This window comes from Schistosoma haematobium, chromosome 1, assembly GCF_000699445.3.
Source record: "Schistosoma haematobium chromosome 1, whole genome shotgun sequence".
In the NCBI taxonomy this organism is placed as follows: Eukaryota; Metazoa; Platyhelminthes; class Trematoda; order Strigeidida; family Schistosomatidae; genus Schistosoma; species Schistosoma haematobium.
In genome coordinates, this window is record NC_067196.1 from 61,348,611 (window position 1) to 61,370,884 (window position 22,274).

The following is a 22,274-nucleotide window of genomic DNA, read 5'->3' on the forward strand; positions in this document are numbered from 1 at the left end:
AAAAGTAGTAGAAAATAAAAAAGATGGTAAAACATTTATTTAGGACATATGTTGTGTAATAGAAAGCAAATAAGGACTAATATTGACGATTTAAAAGAAGAAAAAAGTTAAATAGTCATTATGATAGATAATTCTCTATTCGATTGGTTCTATCCAATCATTGGTTGGTAACATCTGAAGAATACTAGACATATAGTCTACACCTTATCATATATTTCAATTAAAAGCAGTCAACTTCATAGATGTGTCCCGTATCCTAGTTCCGGTCAACCTTTAACCAACATAATCTCTGTTTTCAATAATTGAGATCATGAGTCAATTGAAGCTAGACCACCACGGAAAACCCCTTCTGATACTAATCAACATATACTCACTAATGACTGGCTTCAAGATGGATTTCCTAGAGTTCTAGTGAGAAGCCGTGACCAGCGGAGTTCAACCGTGTCTGTTGTGAGACCGTTACTCACTGAAGACAATAGTGGATGGTTGCGCAATATCGTGGATTGGTTGAACTTAGACATTAACATCGTTGGATGCCGGCTCAGTGATCTAGTGGTTAAGCATTCGCGTGCGAGACCGATGGGTTCTGGGTTCGAATCTCGCAAGGCGGGATCGTTGATGCGCATTGCTGAGGAGTCCCACAATAGGACAAAACGGCCATCCAGTGCTTCCAGGTTTTCTATAGTGGTCTAGCTTCAATTGACTCATGATCTCAACCATTGAAATTACTACAATATACACAAAACCACTTCTGACATAATCTCTATTAATAATTCAATTAAATTGTAAACATTATTTTCATTTGTTGTTGTTATTTAAGAAGATATAAGTAAACAACACCAAGTGAATATAATTTCACCCCATTGCACAAGCAGGTAGCTATCAGAACTCAGTAGGCTAAGTGGATAACGCAATGGCATTTGAAAAGAACGATATTGGATTCGAGTCTTAGAGTGAACATCAACTCTGAGATATAGGTACATCCAGCTGACGAGTCTCAAATAGGACGGAACGCATGTCCTAGATTCCAATATGCTAGCCACTATCCATCTTTACTTCTAAACGTTATTGTTTAAATTACTTTAATAAATCAATAAACTAGTTAAGGAGAAAATGTTTACCAAAGAATAATCGTTAAAATTTATTTCTCATATTTTTCTTTGTTAAATATATACATTATAATCTTATGTCAGTTTTAAAAAGATCGATGTCAAGGTCACCACATAATAAATCATTCTTCTTATCCAAATTCTTATTTCGAGTTCAGTTACATTATGATTTATTTTTTTCAAAAAAAAATTATCAGTTCCATTTGTTTTAAAGGTTGTTTCTTTTTTTCTCTCTCTCATTAGTTAATGAGTTTCAAATATCACTTCATTCAAAGGAACAATTTTACATTCCATCTCAAGGTCATATAGATAATACAATTGAGAATAGAATGTGTAGTGAAATATTGATGATATTTCTGCTTTAGTTTTTCAGTTTTTTTTTTTAAATGGGTTATATTGTGGTGTGTGCTATCTATATCGACATAAGTAGTATATGACGTTAGTCAAGAACAGAATGTCTGATAGCACAGAGACAAGAGGATCGAACAGTAAAGAATCGAAACAGAATGTAATTTGTATGAAAATGCAAAACCAATGAAGTCTGAGTAATTTGAAGACAAGTGATGGACATTTTGCAAATTAAACATTTACTATATGATTGTTAGATTTTATTAACAAGTTCTGTAATTTCTTGTTAAATATGTTTGATTGTCCCCACTTGTGTCCTTGTTCGCTACAATATGACATTCATTAATAAAAGGCAAGTTATTATGATTGGTTGAGTTGGAATCTACACAAATAACTAATTTCTAGTTTAATTTATGTTAAATTTCTGTGTTTTCTTTCACCATAGAGATGTTTAGTCTTCATGATGACCTAGATTGTATGTGAAATCTACTTAGTTATGCATATTTGATATTGTATAGTAAAATAATTTTAAAAAATGTGTTTCATCCTATTATAGGGTTAGTTATCTAGATATGCCTGCATCCCAGTGTTGATGTTCACAAAACTTTAACCCAGTACTTAATGATTCGAACGTCAACATGTGTTATCATCTACTAAGCTAGTGAGCCTCAGTGTAAATATCAACATTGAGATGCAGGTGTACAAAACAAATAAAGGATCCAGTTAACGAGTCCTATATGCTGATAGGAACTGACCACACCCAATAATGAACATAAACAAATGGAAAACACAAACTCTTATGAATAAGAATAAATTTATTTGACTGATCGATAAAAAAGAAGTAACAGATTGGCTCCAGATGTTTTTAAGTTGGTGGTCTAATTTTAGTGATTAGGTTGACTAATATTTTAGCTAATATCTGGGAGTTAGACGTTATTCCATCTGACTGGTCGCAATCACTTATCGCCCCAATATATAAGAAAGGGTCAAAATTATCCTGTGACAACCATAGAGGGATTAGTTTAACTAATATAGTATCTAAAATACTAGCCTCGATAATTATCAGACGCCTAACTAAGACTCGTGAACTGCAAACACGAGAGAACCAAGCTGGCTTCAGATCTGGTCGTGGCTGCATCGACCACATATTCACCATTCGTCAGATTCTAGAACACAGGCATACTTATCGGCGTCCGACAATGGTGGTCTTTCTTGACTTAAAAGCAGCATTTGACTCGGTAGACCGCGAGATTCTGTGGCAGTGTCTGTCATTAAAAGGCGTACCCCAGAAGTACATAAACCTTGTGAAGGCTCTTTACTCAAACACTACTAGTCGAGTCAGAGCTTATGGCGAACTGTCATCTACTTTTGCAACCTCAAGTGGTGTCCGTCAAGGCTGTCCACTTTCCCCATTTTTGTTTAACTTCATCATAGATCTACTGATGGAAATAACATTCTCGTCCACTGAATTCTAGGGTATTGATCTCCATCCAGGAGGTCCACTTATCGACTTAGAATACGCAGATGATATAGTCCTGTTTGGTGAAGACGCTGACAAAATGCAGAGTCTTTTGGTAGCACTAAGCAACAATGCCAGAATGTTTGGAATGCGCTTCTCTCCCTCGAAATGCATGTTGTTGCTTCAGGACTGGTCTGCGTTAACACCTGAACTAAGGATAGGCAGTGAAGTAGTCGAATGCGTTGACAACTTCACTTATCTTGGAAGTCTGATCAGCCCTAATGAGTTGGTGTCTGACGAAATCTCAGCACGGATTCGAAAAGCTCGTTTGGCTTTTGCCAACTTACGTCACCTATGGCGAAGGCGAGATATCCGTCTATCAATAAAAGGACGAGTATACTGCGCGGCAGTCCGTTCTGTCTTACTTTACGGCAGCGAAACATGGCAATTAAGAGTAGAAGACACTCGTAAGCTACTAGTATTTGACCACAGATGCCTTTGAAATATTGCTGGCGTCTGCTGGGATCACCGGGTAAGTAATAGTGAGGTTAAACGCAGGATATTAGGGAATGATGGTAAATCGGTTGATGAGATCATGAATCTTCATCGACTGAGATGGTTGGGCCACGTGTTACGTATGCCTGAATACCGATTACCACGACGTGCAATACTAACCGGTGTTGGGGATGTTTGGAAGAAAGTTAGGGGCGGTCAAACCAAAACGTGGCATCAGTGCTTGAAGTCACTAAATTCTAGTCTGAGCCATGTTGGTAGATGCAGACAACTTGGTTGCTGTCCACGTGACTATCGTAACCAATGGTTGGAGACTGTGTGACATGACTCAGAATCGATCACAATGGCGTAGGTGTATACACTCTTTGTCTTCCTTTTAACTGTGAGATTAAAATCGCTTCATATCTTTCTTTCTACGAACCAATTTTTTCTTCTTGTACTATATCTCTATATGCAATCTTTCTCCTATATATTACCACCTTTGACATAACCACTCCTATGAACCCGGTGTTCATCTTGCTGTGCTAATGCGGTACGGCAACCTGGACCGATGCATATATGTGCCTGGTCCTACGTTGTAGCTGACTGACTGAACAGATTGAGACACAGATGAACGCTATTTTTTGCTTATTATCCACACACACAAAAATAAGTTTCTCGTTAAATAAGTTGATTGTTTGGTAGAGATTACAATACATTCATTTCGAAAGTAGTTCTTTCTTATCATTAGAAACTGATATGAACACTGCCGAAGTTCTAAATTAAGACAAAACAAGTAACTGTTTCATACTTATTGATTTTTTAGCTCTCAGTTCGATGATAATTCGTAGAAAAATTATCCTCAAACTCAGTCAGCTAGTCATAATTAATACAGAATCTAAGAGGTATGAATGCTTATTAATGCAAGTTGAGCACAATGAACAAGGAAACTAGTATTGGACCCAACGGAAATCCAAATATCAAAAATACGATTGACAAAAAAAACAAAGGAATACAATTGAAGATTAATTAGAAGATAGAGAGCAAATGAAACTGGAGGAATTAATTATCTGCAGATGAATTTTTCAAACAAGTTCCTAAGCTATCGATCATAGTGTTTTACTCTGTCTGAAGTTGAAAATAAGTCAGTCATTTGGCTTTTAAAAGTCAATGATTCTAAAATGAACAAATACGATTAGTGCCAAAGACAGAAATCAATACGATCGACTAAATGGCGAAAAATATGCCACAAAAATATGACAAACAAATCAATGAAGATTAGTCCGGTTTATAAAAAAATATACAAGTTTTTGGTTGGTAAACAAACAAAGAATAAAATCAGACCAAGTTCAGATCAAGTCAAGGTGGTAAATAATTCGTAATGTGATTGGCAAGTTTGTTTATCGACCACACCTAATAGAAACTGAACTATAGTCACCATTCTTGCTCCAGACAAAACTGAAGGACTTACATAACGAAATTCTGGTAATAAATAACCTAATAAAACATTATTGATATATGACAAGCTAAAAATGAATGAACTCAATGTAGTTTTACTAGTACTCTTGACGACTTTTTTTAAAACTGAGACTAAATAATATAAAACATATTCTTATGTGGCTCTTTCAAACCAAAATGATGTTATCTATCTTAATGAACTAATAATAGGATATTATAAAAAAAATCTTGTTTACACCAAATAATACATTTTTACAAAATAACATTTAAATAATATTTATAAACTACTAGGTTGATTACCCGAAAAATATATCACTTCGATAAAGAGGTCTTGAATAATCTTCAATAGTGATAGATTCATGAGGTAGTGCAACTAGAACAGGTTTAGAATCCATTTTGCGAAATTCTAATTTTTGTGGATGATAAGTAGTTAATACACTTGCAATAGAACTATGAATAAGACCTGAATTGATTAAATTTGGATCCACAGATATTCGACGTTTATCGCGTCCCAAATTTGCAACAGTTATGGCAGAACTAAAATCTTGACCAGCTAAATTAACATGAAGTTGATTATTACCACTAGATTTAGTTAATTCTTGATCTTCTACAATAGTGGGAATACTTGGAGTTAAATTATGCGAAAGATGACGTCGTCTTGATACAGTAGTAGCAGTAGCAGGATGTAGTAATTTTTTATTTCTTAAAGGATTTATAATTCTTCTATTATAAACATCAAGGAGAAACTTATTGGCTTTATTACTAGTCTGTCCATCATAAGTTGGATTATTAACGCTTAAACATGGTGTAGAAAAAACATACGAAGTTGGATCAGTTCCTTGTGATCTACCACTGCGTATTACTGATTGATCAGTTGTGAGATTTTGCTTCATTAGAGAAAAACAAAATTACAGAAAAGTGATTAGTAACTTTTTAATGCACTTTAAAAAAATGTAATTTTAATGAAACATAACAAAATTTCTCATTTGAAAAACAATTTTATAACTTAATGTCTTTATAAGTAAAGATGGATAGTAGCTAGAAGTAGAATCTAGGACGCGCGTTTCGTCCTATTTGGGATTCATCATCTGGATATACTTGCACCTCCGAGTTGATGTCCACTCTGGGACACGGACCCAGTACTGTTTTTATTCTCAAATATTTTGAGTATATTTGAAAATGAAGATGAATATTTGTCGTAAAGTTCCATGATAATAATGAGTTGATTTTAATTTAATCATTAATGAAAATTTTAAAAAAATTATCAAATTGTTTGTCTATTAGGTTCTTTACACCTTAAAAAACGTTTTTTTTTTAAAGAAAACTTTGTATTGATATGGTTATGTAAAACAGGCAATGAAATCTTTTCATAGTATTAGACAAAATGGTTTCTCATTAACTTTTCTACAAAAGAAAGGATCGTGTTATTGTAGCTGAACTAATTCATTATGAATTCCCGAAAATGTTTAGCAATGAGTAATTAAATATTGTACAAAAATTTACTTGTCATAAGAATTAAGTTGAGCGAAATGATTAGGCCCTGGTACAGCCGAGATTGGGAAGAGTCCGCTTTCCCTCTCCAAATGCTCTCACATAGCCACGCGAATATAGTCTCTGCCTGGGAAGTCCTACTCACTACCTCCTCGTGGCGGCGGTGTTGTTTACGAAATTAAGAGGACGAAAAGCGAATTTCCGGCGCTTTAACCCGGCCGGTGGACATTGAGAGTCCACCTAGAGGAGTTGGAAAAGCTGATCCCAAACCAATGGTGCACATGGGCTCTAGTACCCTGAGGGAACAAATGGCGTATGAACCAATCGTTGGTCACCGACTACCATGGGACGATGCTCCACTGCCTTGTGGATCAGACCTTCAGGTCGAAGGCTCGGGATGTGGCTCCCCAAGAAAACCGCCTGCTTCGGTTTGGGCACTCGGACAGTATCACAACCCTCACACATACCAAATGAGATTTGTTTGGTGCATATGTATTTGGTGCCCCCTTGTACCAATATCTATGTGTTCAAATAAATAAATAATTTTATAATCCAATTTATACGTTTCCTATAATAAAGCCCGATCACTCAATGCGTGTCCATCACCTTCATAAACGTTGAGAAAAAAATTGTGAAAGGAAGTTTACAAGTGATATGGACAGCGTAGTCAGAGACACCATATGATGTCACAAGGCCATCCTATAGGTGAAATGTAAACGTGGGCAGGCCATCGTGATTAACCGTATTACTCACTTAGTCACGGTTGCTGTGTACATGTTATTTCGGTCAGCCCGTTCACAAATAATTTACAAGTTATATATATATATATACTCCCCGAGCCTTCGACCTGAAGGTCTGATCCACAAGGCAGTGGAGCATCGTCCCATGGTAGTCGGTGACCAACGATTGGTTCATACGCCATTTGTTCCCTCAGGGTACTAGAGCCCATGTGCACCATTGGTTTGGGATCCGGATAAAGCGCCGGACATTCGCTTTACGTCCTCTCATTTTCGTAAACAACACCCCCGCCGCAAGAAAGCAGTGAGTAGGACTTCCCTGGCAGAGGCTATATACGCGTGGCTATGTGAGAGCATTTGGAGAGGGAGAGAGGACTCTCCCCACCCTCGGCCGTACCAGGGCATTCGGGGGCTTTCAGAAAGTACTTTCCATTGATAATAAATTCGTTACCGAAAATTTAGTATAGGAAACACTGAGAAACCCTAATTAAACCTGAGTTAATTTACCTTGTGATCCGATGTATTCATCCGTTTCTCAGCGACAGATTCTGGTGATAATTGATTTTCCCGTATGGAAATAGCACGATCATTAGAAACTGAGGGTAATTTAATAGTATTGGGTACCAGGGAAGAAGGTTGATCAGCTGATGATGATGACGGGTTAATTAACCTACTTGGGTCAACCAAACTTTTATCGACCTGTTTTAATACTGTTTGACCATGAACAGTTGTCGATTCTGATAATTTAGGATTTTCGCTCATCGCTTCTAAATGTAACAAGAAAACAATTTATCGCTATATGCAAAATGAATATAAATTGTTCTAGGCATGTTAACAAGTTGAACATTAGTTTCAGTTATATCAACCATCGGTTAGTCCGTTTACTACAGCTAACATCTACGAGAGTTGAAAATGTGAGTTCTAGACCCATACAGATGATTCTTAAACAAAGTAGCTTTCGATTGCTCTCTCATATCCGGTGATTGATAATCTAATTGAAGTCATTTGGAAAACAAAAACTGAAAACCATAGAAAAATAATGCCAGGTGCTTCAGTGAAGTAACTCACTTACGCCTGTTACCTCTCATGAAGCATAGGCCGCCGACCAACATTCTACACCCAACTGTCCTAGGCACTCGCAACCATGTCAAGTTCTTTCCACTTCCCATTCATTCTATTTATGTCTGCTTCCAATTATTTAGCCTTACACTTTTCCGTTTCCGTTCACGAATTCAAGTTCCGGTTTGCTTCGTGATGCAGATCGGTGATTTCCTCAATGTGTGACAGATCCACTTTCATCGTTTTTCCATAATTTCCACTTCAACTGGTAGCTGGTTTGTTCACTCTCACAGTAGGCTGTTGCTCATGGTATACGGTCAACAGACATTGAGTATCTTACACAGATAATTGTTTAGAAATACTTGTACCTCCTTCATGATGGTTGTAGTAGTTCTCCAGGTTTCAGCTCCCTACAGTGCAACTAACTGTCTTGATGTTCCTATTGAAGAGTCTCACTTTCATATTGACTTGCAGATAGTTGTTTCGAGTTCCATATGTTCTTCAATTGTAGGAATGCGGCTCCTCATCTCACAATACTTGCATTCACGTATACATCACATCCTCCACGTTCATCCATCATGCTAACCAGATACGTGAAAAATTCAACACCATCCACAGTTTCTCCATCAAGTATGATTAGGTTGGTGTTCCCCGTGTTGTATTTGAGGATCTTGCTTTTTCTCAGGTGTATGTTGACACCTACTGATGCAGAGGCTACTGCTACACTGTTTGTCTTCACCTGAATTTATTCGTGTGTATGAGATAGGAGGATCAGCTCATCTGCGAAGTCAAAATCGTCCAGTTGATTTCCAGCTGTCCATTTTATTCCGTGCTTCTCATCACATGTTGAGGTCTACATAATCCATTCGAACATCAGAAGAAACAGAAAGCGTGAGAGTAGGCAGTCTTGTCCGATCCTCACTTCAAATGCGTCTGTCAGCTGTCCGCCATGCACCACTTCACAGTGTAGTCTGTCTCGCGGCGTACACAACATTCTGCTTCAACCATAATGAAATATCAATTTTCAATTTTCGTTTTTAATCTCATACGTTCATAAGTCACTCTAATCAACTTCATTAACAGTCCTGAAATAAACCAAATCTAATAGAATCAACTAATTTATCCTGATTGTAAAACACTAAATTAACCACATTTCACAGAATTTCCACATTACAACTCAAAATTAGACTAAATAGTTGATACGTTATAAAATTTATTAACCAATGAAGAGTTTCGAATGATTTTATTTTTTTAAAAGTTTTTCTGCATTTCCCACATGATTAACTTTGTCTCAACTCTTTCAAGTGTTCCAATTTTCATACTCTTACAACATTCGAAGTTTCTACATTTTTTTTTCTCATCAATAATATAAGATTACAGGGATAATCAATCATTTCAAATATAACGACAATAAAACACAACATCAAATATCTTCACAAAACCCATGTCACTTTGCCAGTAAGAACGGTATAGTCACACCATTAGTGACTAGCTTGAAGATATATTTCCCGAAAACAGGAATAGAAATCACAACTACAAGTTTAAATGCTCAACCTTCAAAGAGAAGGTGAATTTAAAACAAAGTGTATTTGAATGGCTCTAGAGAAACTAGTTGAGTGACTTTACTACAAACATAATGGATCTGATTTGTAAAATATTATACAAATAGAAATAGTACACGTAGTTGATGATAGAAAAATAATTCATGAAAATCAAAACACCGAAGCAATCGAGTTCAAATAAAATATCTTATCAACGAAGCATTATTAGTTAGATGATTAGCAACTTGCTATTTAATCAAAATCTGTTCAGTTTGTCTAGTTATCCATCCGACTATTACTATTAGATGTTGAAATTAACATCAACAACAAAAAACGCGTGAACAATCTCAGTTAAGATACAATTGGAAACCACAGAGCATTTGACACTATTGGATGATCGTCGAACTACATCACAAATTGATTGAAGCTGGAGTTACACCATCAAACCTTGACTCGGTGGTTGTAATGGTTAAAACAGGCTGAAATGTTCTAGGTTCGTGTTTTGTCCGAACGAAGAATAAATCAACGAGAACTGATAGAAATTGTTGACAGAGGATTGTCATATATATACATATATATACATAGACTTATCACATAATTATTAAGTAACTAGATCAGATATTTTTATATTCCTCTCATAATAAGCTTTCATTCCACCTATCAGTTACTGTTATACGGTTTATCATTCTCAAGTTATTCCCAATCTATCAGTTACAGTCTCCTATACTCACAGCCACATTCGGCTTCATCTCCCATAGTTGTTATCTTCTATTTTATGGTATGATGAGGTTCAGTCTGCTTGTATATAAACCACCTATATCTGAAATATACGTTTCACATAATCGAGACTGACATTTGTGTTCTGGACTGAACAGACTGGGTTAGGTGACAAGCTACTATACACAGGACCAAAAACGAATCACAGTTGACTGAACGCTGCTACTGCTGTTCTCATGCAGCATCATTGGTTTAGCACAGTGACAGGGTGTTAGAAGTTAATATTCTGATTAGTAATTTTGTCACATTAGATTTCACAGACCATAGGATATAACGATTCGACCTTCAGTTGGGCAGTACAGATGCATTGATGAGTCCCCAGATGTTAGGACGAAGCACTAGTGAAGTGCTCTCGGATTCCTAATGTTGTCCGTCCCATCTCAATTCGGTCCGTTGCATATATAGCCTAGAAATCTAACTCAGTCTCTACTAAATTTATTGAACCAAATTATCAAAAAAGGAAAGTGATGTTTTTAAGATGAGGAAATAGCAAAGGATAGTTCACGGATAGTTCAAAATATATGAGATTTCAGCAACAAAATTGTAGAAAAATAAGGGAGGTAATTATCTTTGTAATCCTTACTACAATCACTAAACTCAGTTATTCGACTAACATCTTGTGAATTTGAGGGATTAAATCACTGATTACGTGGAATGTATGGGAAACATAAGACAATAATTCTAGTAGTTACGTTTTATAAAGGTGTCCTATCTCATTTGTTGTAAAAAGTCACCCGTTCATCCCATATGTCCATTTGACTGGAAATGTATACTGATGATAACAATCGGAATAAAATTATCACCTCATATAGACAGTAGTTTGAAGTATGTGTGCCTTAGCACACTAACCTCTTGAAAGATAACATGAATATTACCTTTTCTTATTTAATTGAGATGATAGACATTTCGTAAAACCATTTGCTATGAAGGATTGGGATTATGGTGAATGATTTTTGGATCTTCAAATTAATGGACAAAATCCTAACATAATCTATAGGAAGGGAACGATAGGAATTCCCCGAGCTACGGTTATTCAGATGATTGAATTATTGACTTAAATCACAAAAATCAAATGATATCAAAGACAAGACCATTAGACAGAATAATTAGTTTATTTTTTTTAAAATCACATGCTTATTCTTGTGATTTTATGTTCGGCTTTTTATCACGTGATCTATCCACTAATCAAAATACGACTTATACAGTCTTAGCATTGTGCCAAACCAATAACGTCCAACTGGTATGAATAGCCTACCGTCCTTATTGGTCCTATATCCGCCTAGCCCGTCCACTTGAGTCTAGAACAGCAATACCAACTTCCAATATGTGAATCATACATTTCAAACATACTGTATTTATATATCAAAAAAGAGACCGCAACGCACCATAAAATAGTAAATAACATTTGTACACAATAAAGCCAAAAAGTGGCTGTGAACGTGGGAGGCAATAGTCAATAAAGTGAACATAGCTTAAGAACCATATATCGTACAATAATAAATTATAGATCAAAATAAAGCTTATAACAAGAGGAATATAAATATGCATAATCTAATTATTGAATAGTTATACCATAAGAATGTATATATAATATTAGTCAATTAATATGTCTCAGAAGTTACTCGTGATTTAATCTTTGCTCGGATATAACACTTATATACAAAATACTAAATACAAGAATAAAACATGGTTGAAAATAATGTAAAACGATTAGAAGATACGGATTTCGTGAGTTATTCAAGCCTCAATAAAATTAAGACCTGACTAGCAAACGTAATCCTCCCCTAATTTATTATCATAAAAATATATATTATACCGGAATTTCATTAAAATTAAAAAATAAAACTGGTTAGATTCGGACTTTTGTTTACAATAAAGATTTGGAAATGTGGTATCACCCTTAATTGGAAAGAATCAATTAGTGTTTACCCATCCCCCATACTTCTCTAACTTATTTTAAGATAAATATTTCTAAACTATACAAAATCTGAGCCAAGTAAATAATTATGTTTTTACATCTAAACATAGTTTTTCTCTCATATTTACTACACTAAAATGAAGAATAAGGGTCATGTGAAAGTTCGTATCCGCCTACGCATTCGAATTACGAAATGAAATAATTAGCAATTCTAATTATTGAAGCCAAACCGATGGGTATATATATATATATATATATATATATATATATATATATATATATATATATATATATATATGCATATTCTTCACTGTAGGTAACATATATATTGACCGCTGTTAAGGTACAAGTCATCACTAAAACAGATTATAAATCCAGAGGTCAAGTGATAGATATAAGTTGTAAAAAACACGTCCAATAAATACTATATTACCGGGGACCAAAGAAAACATTTCACAATGTTACAATGACTTTCAACGTAAACAATAATCTTAACTGACATACACTAAAAAGGCACATGGATAAATACATTTCAATTGAATAACCAAGCCAAAATCTATAACTATAGTGTCGATTATGCGTCGGTTCACACTTATTATATAACCTAAACTAATAAAATAAACATTTACCCATATAACCATTTAATAAATGATATCTCCATACAACTATTACTAATATCACGTAAATATATTTTGCTTAAATGATTGAAAATTCAACGAATTACTTTAATGTTCAGAGTTATATTTTTAGTCTAAACACTGTCAAGGTTGAGTTAACAATGAAATACTCTTCATATCAAAATCTGTAAAGGTTATGTGCTTTAATTCATGATAACCAGTAATCATGTTTATTAAATTTAGATTTAGATTCCTATGTACAACAAAAAATTTCCACGAATACAAAATTAATTAACAATAATTACCTTTCTTTTCATCTGTACACTTCTGTACATCCTCTTCACATAGATTCCTGAAGTATGAAAACGAAATAAAATAATAATTGTGGCAATCAAAATAAACCAGTGGGATAAGATCTTAATTTATAACTGTGTAAAAACTGAATCGAAACTCTTTGAAATGTAATGTTTATAAATCTATCTTTTTTAAAAATACTTATTTTTAAATGATGCCAAATCATTGAGTAAGGTAATTGGAAGAAATTAGGAGGAAACCTTGAACTTTAGTTTTATAATTAGCGCTCAACGATAATTCAACCGATGTAAATAATGCAAATTGATCAACAAGATTCGATTGGTACTAAAATCTAGACAAAGATGACATTGGTCACTACTCTATGATTAATTAATGTAAAATACAGTATTGTCATTATGACCAGTATTTGATGAAAAAAATGTTTATGCAGTACAAATGAATGGAATAGTTACAGTATTAATAATTGGCAAAATAGAAAATTGTTGTCTCTATAACACCATATTGTATGAATCCTGAAGTATGAACAAACAAAAAGTTAGTAATACAACTTGAAACCTCACTTTAATTCAGTCTGGGTACCTAAATCAAATGATATTGTTCACATAATTACACAGAAGACCTTGAAATTGTGGGGAATTCTAAAAACAAACTCCAAACTTCGTAACGATTTACTGCTTTACCCATTCAGACTAAAAATGAATCTAAGCCTACCACCTACCATCAATTTGTAAATGTATCCCGTATCATGCATCATCTCTTCGGATATCTCGATAGAGAATATTCATAACACTTAAAAAAGTAATAACTCTCCATATCAATTACAAATATAAAAAAATTATTAGTATTTATTAACAAATTTCAAAGAATAATATATTTATAAGCAGTTGGATAGTGACTAGCAGTGAAATCTAGGACGCGCGTTTTTTCTAATTTGTAACTCGTCAGCTAGATGTACTTATATCCTAGAGTCTATATTCACCCCGGGACTCTAGGCGCAGTGCTTTTCGCTTCAAATGGTTAACACGTTAACATAGATCACTTAAACAGTGAATACACTGATTAGTAAGATTATTAATCGGTGTTACACGTTCATAATAATAATAATAACAATAATAATAATAATAATAATAATAATAATAATAATAATAGTAATGTACATATGCTAAAAGAGACTGATCAACTGGCATCCTGAACATCGACGAGAAGATTCAAACAACCAATACAAGTGAAATAATATATATGTATTTAGTTACTTCCAATTCCCGTAGACTTTGTAATGCTCTCATGTTTCTCTTGGATTCCGATTGTAATGAATATTTCATTAAGTTGAATGACTAGGATGTTTCTGCATGTCATGAAGTAGTCGCACACGTGGACAAATTCACTTATCTTGGAAGTCTGATCAGCCCTAATGAGTTGGTATCTGACGAGATCTCAGCACGGATTCGAAAAGCTCGCTTGACTTTTGCCAACTTACGTCACCTATGGCGAAGGCGAGATATCCGTCTATCAATAAAAAGATGAGTATACTGCGCGGCAGTCTGTTCTGTTTTAATTTACGGCAGCGAAACATGGCAATTAAGAGTAGAAGACACTCGTAAGCTACTAGTATTTGACCACAGATGCCTTTGAAATATTGCTGGCGTCTGCTGGGATCACCGGGTAAGTAATAGTGAGGTTAGACGCAGGGTATTAGGTAATGATGGTAAATCAGTTGATTAGGTTGTTAATCTTCATCGACTGAGATGGCTGGGGCACGTGTTACGTATGCCCGAACATTATAAGTAACGAAAATTCTCAAAGAATACACTTACAATTTATGTAATTTCTTCTCATGTATAGATTGTTTCTTTTTTAAATTTTCACCAACTTCAATATTCAAACTGTTTTTTCGTTGTTGTTGCTGTAGTAATTGTTCATTTTCTTCATTTCCTTCATCTAATTTATATAAAGTTTGACCAATACGATTTGATGAATTGATAAATTGATTTGATTTAATAAATGTATTCGATGCTATCATTAAATTACTTTGAATTACATCAACTAAATTAACAATAGATTCATTAGTCTCTTTAGATAAATCTAACATTTCGAATTTATGCATCGGTTTCAATGGACGATAAAGACATGATAAAATAATACCATGAAGTATAAATGCAGAGAAGAATACTAATGTACATGACCATCCATATAACTAATTTGAAAGTAAAAAAAAAACATAAATGAGGAACACGATGGACACTTTGGTTATTATATTTATTAAAACAATAGTTCATTTAAAAGAAAATTTTGGTAAAATTAAATATTATTTAAAACTTTAATATTACTGTGATGAAGTTAATCTAGAAAATGTGATCTATGTTTTTGATGACACATATTTGTATTAGAGTAAACATTTCAATGGTTGTCTAACTTAGATCGGTTGATGATTTCAATGAAATTCAGCAATCTCTACAACTCTATACTAACAATTAAAATAACAATTATTAAGATTACGTAATCAGTAGTGAGTATATAATCAGATAACAAAGAGTGTATACAAAAGTCAGTCAGCTACAACGTAGGACCAGGCACATATATGCGTCGGTTCAAGTTGTCATACTACATTAGCACAGCACGATGGACACCGGATTCATACAAGTAGTTAAGTCAATGGTAGTAATATATAAAAGAAAGATTGTGTATACGGATATAATACAAGGAGAAGGAATTAGTTCGTAGAAAGAAAGATATAAAGTAATTTTAATCTCACGGTTTAAGGGAAGACACTTTACGTCATTGTGGTCGATTCTGAGCCACGTCACTAAGAGTCTCCAACCATTGGTTACGAGTCACGCGGACCCCAACCAAGTAGTCTGCATCTACCAACAAGGCTCAGACCAAAAGTTAGTGACTTCAAGCACTGATGTCACGTTTTGATTTGGCCGCCCCTAACTTTCTTCCAACCATCCCCAACACTTGTTAGCATTGCACTTCGTGGTAATCGGTTTTCAGGCACACACAACACGAAAAGGGATGAAGAAAAATAAAGGATATAAAAAAATTACTAAAATGTTTTATTATATCTTATCTAGTCAAACGTGTTATATGTGAAAACTAGTGAAGGTCAGTGGAAATTCATGACTGAGCAATTTTAACTATCAATGTATGTTGTAATTTACTAAGGTAGTTTAGTCGGAATTTTGACAAGTTTGGAAGCACTGTATTTCCAAATTAATTATAGTTGACAACATGGAACACTGAATATATTACCTGAGTGAATAAATAGCTTCGTGCATGTACCACAGTTGTCTCAAGCACTGAGTTCGAAGTTATGGATTGCTGAGAAGCAACAAACTAAAACGGAACAGCTATTCATAACAAAAAGTTTTTAAGATGTATACTATATTAGGCACATAAACAAAGCACAATTTATAAAAATTCAGAATTAGAAATTTATAACAAATGGACAAAAATCTCAAAAACTCATAAAACTCTAATGAAGATAAATTGTAAAATATTTTGATCAGTAGAACATCATACTCAAATATAATACTATACAAGAAGAATAAGTTTGTTACTTCTTATAAATTAATTGATTATAAATTTCACTGAATGAAATCATGAGTCAATTGAAGCTAGGCCACCATGGAAAACCTGGAAGCAGTGGACGGACGTTTCGTCCTAGTACGGGACTCCTCAGCAGTGCGCATCCACGATCCCACACCCCGCAAGATTCGAACTCAGGACCCATCAGTTTCGCACAAGGCGCTTAACCAACTAGACCACTTAGCCGGCATCCAACGGTGTTCATGTCTAACTTCAACGAATCCACGAAGTTGCGCCACCGTACACCATTGTCATCAGTGAGTTGATATCTCACAACAGACCTGGTCGAATCTCGCAGGATGCGGGATCTTGGATGCGCACTGTTGAGGAGTCCCGTACTAGAACGAAACGTCCGTCCACTGCTTCCAGGTTTTCCATGGTGGTCTAGCTTCAATTGACTCATGAATTCAATTATTAAATTACTACAATCTTCACAAAACCCTCTCCGATCATAAATGTTAAATATTGCAAGTTCTAATGTAAAATCATCATGAAAAAATTTATCAATGATGAATTACAAGCAAACTAGATAGATCTATAAATTGATGTAACATGAAAGTGAATTAACTAAATTTGTCACTTTTTCGTTTAATATCAAATGATTTGCGATGTAGAAGTCGATTTTATTCGAATTTTATGCATTCCTTATGATCGTATTCATTCGTAAATTCACTAATCTGCTATGGGAATGGTGTTTGAATTCATTGAAAACTTAAATGTGATAGATATATATGTTGAGTTTCCATTTTCTTGATAGTAAAAGTCAACAAAGAACAAATTGTGGAACAATGTTAGAAAAGCAATTTTTTCATCTAAAAATACAACTAATGAGTGATAAATTCAAGAAAATTTACTATTAATTTAATAGTTGAGATCATGAGTCAAGTCAAGCTAGACCATCATGGAAAACCTGGAAGCACTGGACGGCCGTTTCATTCTAGTATGGGGCTCCTCAGTAGTGCGTACCCACGATCCCACCCCGGGGGATTCGAACCCAGTGTCTATCGGTCTCGCGAGCGAGCACTTAAACTCTACACCTCTGAGCCGGCATCCAACGGTGTTAATGTCTAACTTCAATCAATCCACGAAATTCGGAAATATATAACACAAATAAGCACTCAGACACACACAGAAAGCACAGTCTACGTTTAAAGTTTGAAAAGAATAAAAGTAATCAGACTACTTTTTCGTACATATGGATGACAAGTATATGAAGGATGAATTCGTAAAACAAATTCTGGAACTTCTAAAAGCATATTGCAATGAATATATTTTTCGCATTAAGAAATGAAACAACTTAGGATTGTACACATTGTCAATGGTACTATCTAAGAATGTAAGGAACTTAAAAACCATAATGGAAAAGAGTAAGATACAAGTAGAAAAAATGTCTTAGTATTTGCAAATTTTAGTTACAATATTGGTAAATTTTCCAATCCAATCACAGATCGTTCAACAATAGCTGGTAAAATTATAGGCTAAAAACGTTTATAATAAAAACCCTTTTACATGTAAGGTTACTGGATATGTATGGAAAAAAAATAGTTTAAGGTAAATAGTACAAGTGTATGTTACTGTAAGATGCTACATTTCGTATAAATGTAGTGATGGGAAGTCCACTTGGAGAAAAACAACTGATTGACATTGATAACAGTGAAGGATTACCATAAAGATAAAAGTCAAAAGAAAAACTGTCAATGACTTCACATTTTTGCTAATCACGTTTTATACACAACACGGTATAGTGAGTCGAAGATTTCTTAAGCTCAGACCTAAAAACGACTGTTCCAATAGTGTTCAGTAGATTAATCGATTTCTTTGGAACTACAATAACTATCAACAGAGACAAATTAAACCTTCAAGACAAGTAATATGACTACAGTTGAAAGTTGGTAAGTATCCGTGTCTCAAAATGAGACGGAAGGTGAATATTTTGTAGACATATCCTCAGCTGGATCTGGGACCTTCATGAAATATTTCCGGTTTATTCTCGATCTGTGTGCCAAGATTTGAATAACTATGAAACCTAAGACCTTGGCGATGGTTTGAAATATTTCTCTCTCTCTCTCTCTCTATGGTATTCTACGACAATACATTAGTACAACAATGAGACTAGCTACGTTATATCAGATCCACGATTCACGACCCAAAATAGAGAACCAGATTAACACTAGATAATACTTCATTCAACACAGTTACAAAGAGTCACTCAGTGAGTCCGGAGTAGAAATCAATGAGAAAAAAAGAAACCACATTTTTAACAGTCAGTAGGCTAGGCCTGTCTGTCCACGCTCAACGACTATTCATCTTTTACTTTCACTACCATATATTACTTAGAAATGACAAAATGCAACCTCATTCATTGATAATTATTACGAAAGGATATTTGTCTTATTTTATAAACTGGGACGATAAGTGATCAAGATCATTCAGATGAAACTACGTTCCTGAGTTAGATAAATTAGTAGTCTCGGTCCATCGCTGTTAAGGTTTTCCAAAGTTAAGCCATCAGGGTTTGCCAATGTCCCTTGAGTAAATTGGATTACAATTGACCTAGCTTTGTCTAAGTTGAAAATCCATTGTCTAATTTTCATTCATGCTGTTAGATGGTGAGCAACTAGAAAATAGCCAGAGACTAGTCGAGTTGTTCCTCGTAGAATTCGGTCGACTGTTGCAATTTCTAGGTCTCAGAATGAACAATTATCTCGTATTTTTCAGAAATAGTTTCTCTGATTACTAACTATAACATATTCTTGATAGGTCTGAACAACAGGTAGCATCACTAATCTTTCTATTTGATTTGTTTTCACTGGCCAATATTTCTAATTATCATCTTATGAGAATTTTAATAACTAACGTTAAAATTTTCGGTGCATTATAGTATTCGAAGTCTGTCAATACGACTTTTTAAACATTTATCATCAATATAATAGAGGTTGTTGAAATTAAATGCCTTTTCTTGAACTTTTGGTTCAGATTAATAAAAGAGCACACTTATTAATAATCCAGACTACAGTTCATTCAAGACTACTAAAAGATGAGGATCCTCTTCATTGTCGATTGTCTAGCTATGTATTTGTAAAACAAATCCTTAGAAATTTATTTTTTGAATTGCACTAAATGAAGTCTTACAGCTGTAATGCTTTTAGTTCAATTAATTTAAGGTATCCATATATTTGCCGTAGGTACACATTCGGCTACCAGTTTTGCAGCAGTGTATTTATGGTTTAATTTAGAGTCCACTGGAAATAAGTGATTGTAAATGAACAGGTTAGTTAAAAGGTAATGACTACATATCCTCTAGATTAGAATACTGAAAGTCCCACCTAAATGTATTTTTATTATGACTAGTTTACTTAACTGAGCATTAGAAATCTTGTGCACGACAGCTTAATCGGAGCCTGAGTGCTCGTAAACTGTTAAATTCTGCAGATATGGTCTCTTCACTTTTTTAAACTGAAGTCAATGAGAGCGTAGACGAATGCCACAAACAAATAACGTTGTATAACCTGATACTTTTTATCAAGTCAAAGTAGTGGATGCAACAAAAAAACTTTCAGGTGATTACCTACAAAGGAATTGTTAGCTTTAACGTTCCAGAAAGTGAATTTCCCAAAATATCAAACTTAAACTCCTATAACATGATATTTTGATAATAAGTTCATATCACTTTGGGTTCATCTTTTTTAAGCACGTTAGCATTCAAAGTAAGAGCTTTAAAGAAGACAGAAAACTACTTGACCAAAGACAATAACAGTTTATATAAATGAAAATTATACAATGCAATAACTAAGTCAAATGAAATGGAAATTATGATTTTTATAATGATAGAATGTAGAATAATAGTTGACAGTAGAAACAAACAGTTTAAAAACTATTAAAAAATTATTCTTTTTGAAGTGACCACTGTTTAATGATAGCTTTGTGACTAACTGGTCAATATAAATGATACTCATGTACTTTCAACAAACAATTTACAAGCTGAGCAGCTTCATCTTCGCGTAGTTAGGACGATATTGTGTTCGGTTAACAAATTATTCTTGAAAAACCATATATTTGTACTGACCCAGACAGCAGATATTTAAAAATGACCTTGACAAGACAATTCAGTTAATCACCAGGGCTCGCCCACATATGCACTGGTTCGCTATACGACTTTGGTAGATCGTGTGACCTGCCCTGTCCCGCTAAATACATCTGACCTCATCAACAAGCAAACAAAATAACAGCATCTGATCTATCCAACCCATTAGAGAGCCTGTGAAAATGATATATCAAGGTCAAGTGACTGGTCATCGTATTTGCCACGAGAATAGATAGTTTAATGAAATAAATTATTATCAATAAACTATGCCTAAGTGTTAAATGATTCATGTGAAGGCTCACCTGAATTAAGTAACCTGCTAGAGGTCCAAATATCACAGCCCCAAAAGGTGTTCCAGCCACAGCTATACCACTAGCCAATTCACGTTTTCTGTTGAAATAGAAACTAACCGCAATTAGTGCTGGTAAATAAATTAATCCAAATGAAGAGCCTTTATGGAAAAAAATTAGAGCATCATTTTAATAAAGTGATCTTTCACTATAGGAAAAGAATTTTTTTTAAAAGTAATGAGTTAGTTGATCAAACCGATACATATTTGGTTTCTTCTAATTATACATTTTATAAGTCTTTTGACATTTACAAAAGAAAATAAATATAAGATGACTGAAATAAACAATTAAACCTACTGGTATCCAACATTAGAAAAGTTTCTATTTGCTCTAGGTTAAGTACGTAGATAAATAGACAAAATAATTTAAAATTCTGTGTAGTGTATCTATTTTAAATCATTTAACAAGGACAATACTAAGTGAAGATATTCATTCATAAACGGTATGAAAACCGAAGAGGACTAATGAACACGGGACAAAACGATATAAATGAATTAAATAAATCCCAAGATTTACAGAAAGATTAATATTTTAACGTGTTTCATGAGTATATTGCGAAACAATCATGAGCTGCAGTATTTGCAATTCGGGTAGTGAGTTCTCGTGTCCATGAGGTGCAATGAGACATAAGATACCGGGGAGAATAATCGTATTTATCATTCAGTGAAATCTGTTCGTAAATATCTCAATACACTCTGTCATATTATAACCGGTTTTTTTTCAATTTTAGTCGCTATGATAGCATAGCTAGGATAAATCTCTTAGTAGAGGAATATATAAACTTGTTCTAATATTATACAGTTCAAAAACTAGTCTACTTTGGTACACACATTTTACTAAGTAATGGCCTTATAATTCTCAGGTAATGTGGAATATGTTATATCTTGTGACCGCCAATTAGGGAGCAGTGAATTATCGATCGGAACAATGA

At 34.2% G+C, this 22,274-nt stretch overlaps 1 protein-coding gene across 2 annotated transcripts in view; it reads right to left on the minus strand.

Annotated features, from left to right (window-relative positions):
• MS3_00001781 (uncharacterized protein) overlaps positions 1 to 22,274 on the minus strand; it is a 47,820-nt gene that overhangs the window by 21,030 nt on the left and 4,516 nt on the right. Inside the window, exons 3-7 of one of the 2 annotated variants that reach the window (XM_051209275.1) lie at positions 21,296 to 21,444; positions 15,136 to 15,515; positions 13,312 to 13,358; positions 7,602 to 7,861; positions 5,167 to 5,753 (exon numbers count right to left, since the gene is read on the minus strand). In XM_051209275.1, the coding sequence (XP_051074716.1) occupies positions 5,167 to 5,753; positions 7,602 to 7,861; positions 13,312 to 13,358; positions 15,136 to 15,515; positions 21,296 to 21,444 (1,423 nt within the window). Of the gene's footprint in view, positions 1 to 5,166; positions 5,754 to 7,601; positions 7,862 to 12,719; positions 13,359 to 15,135; positions 15,516 to 16,573; positions 16,672 to 21,295; positions 21,684 to 22,274 lie in introns of those variants that run through there. The other variant, XM_051209276.1, reaches the window with a different exon arrangement.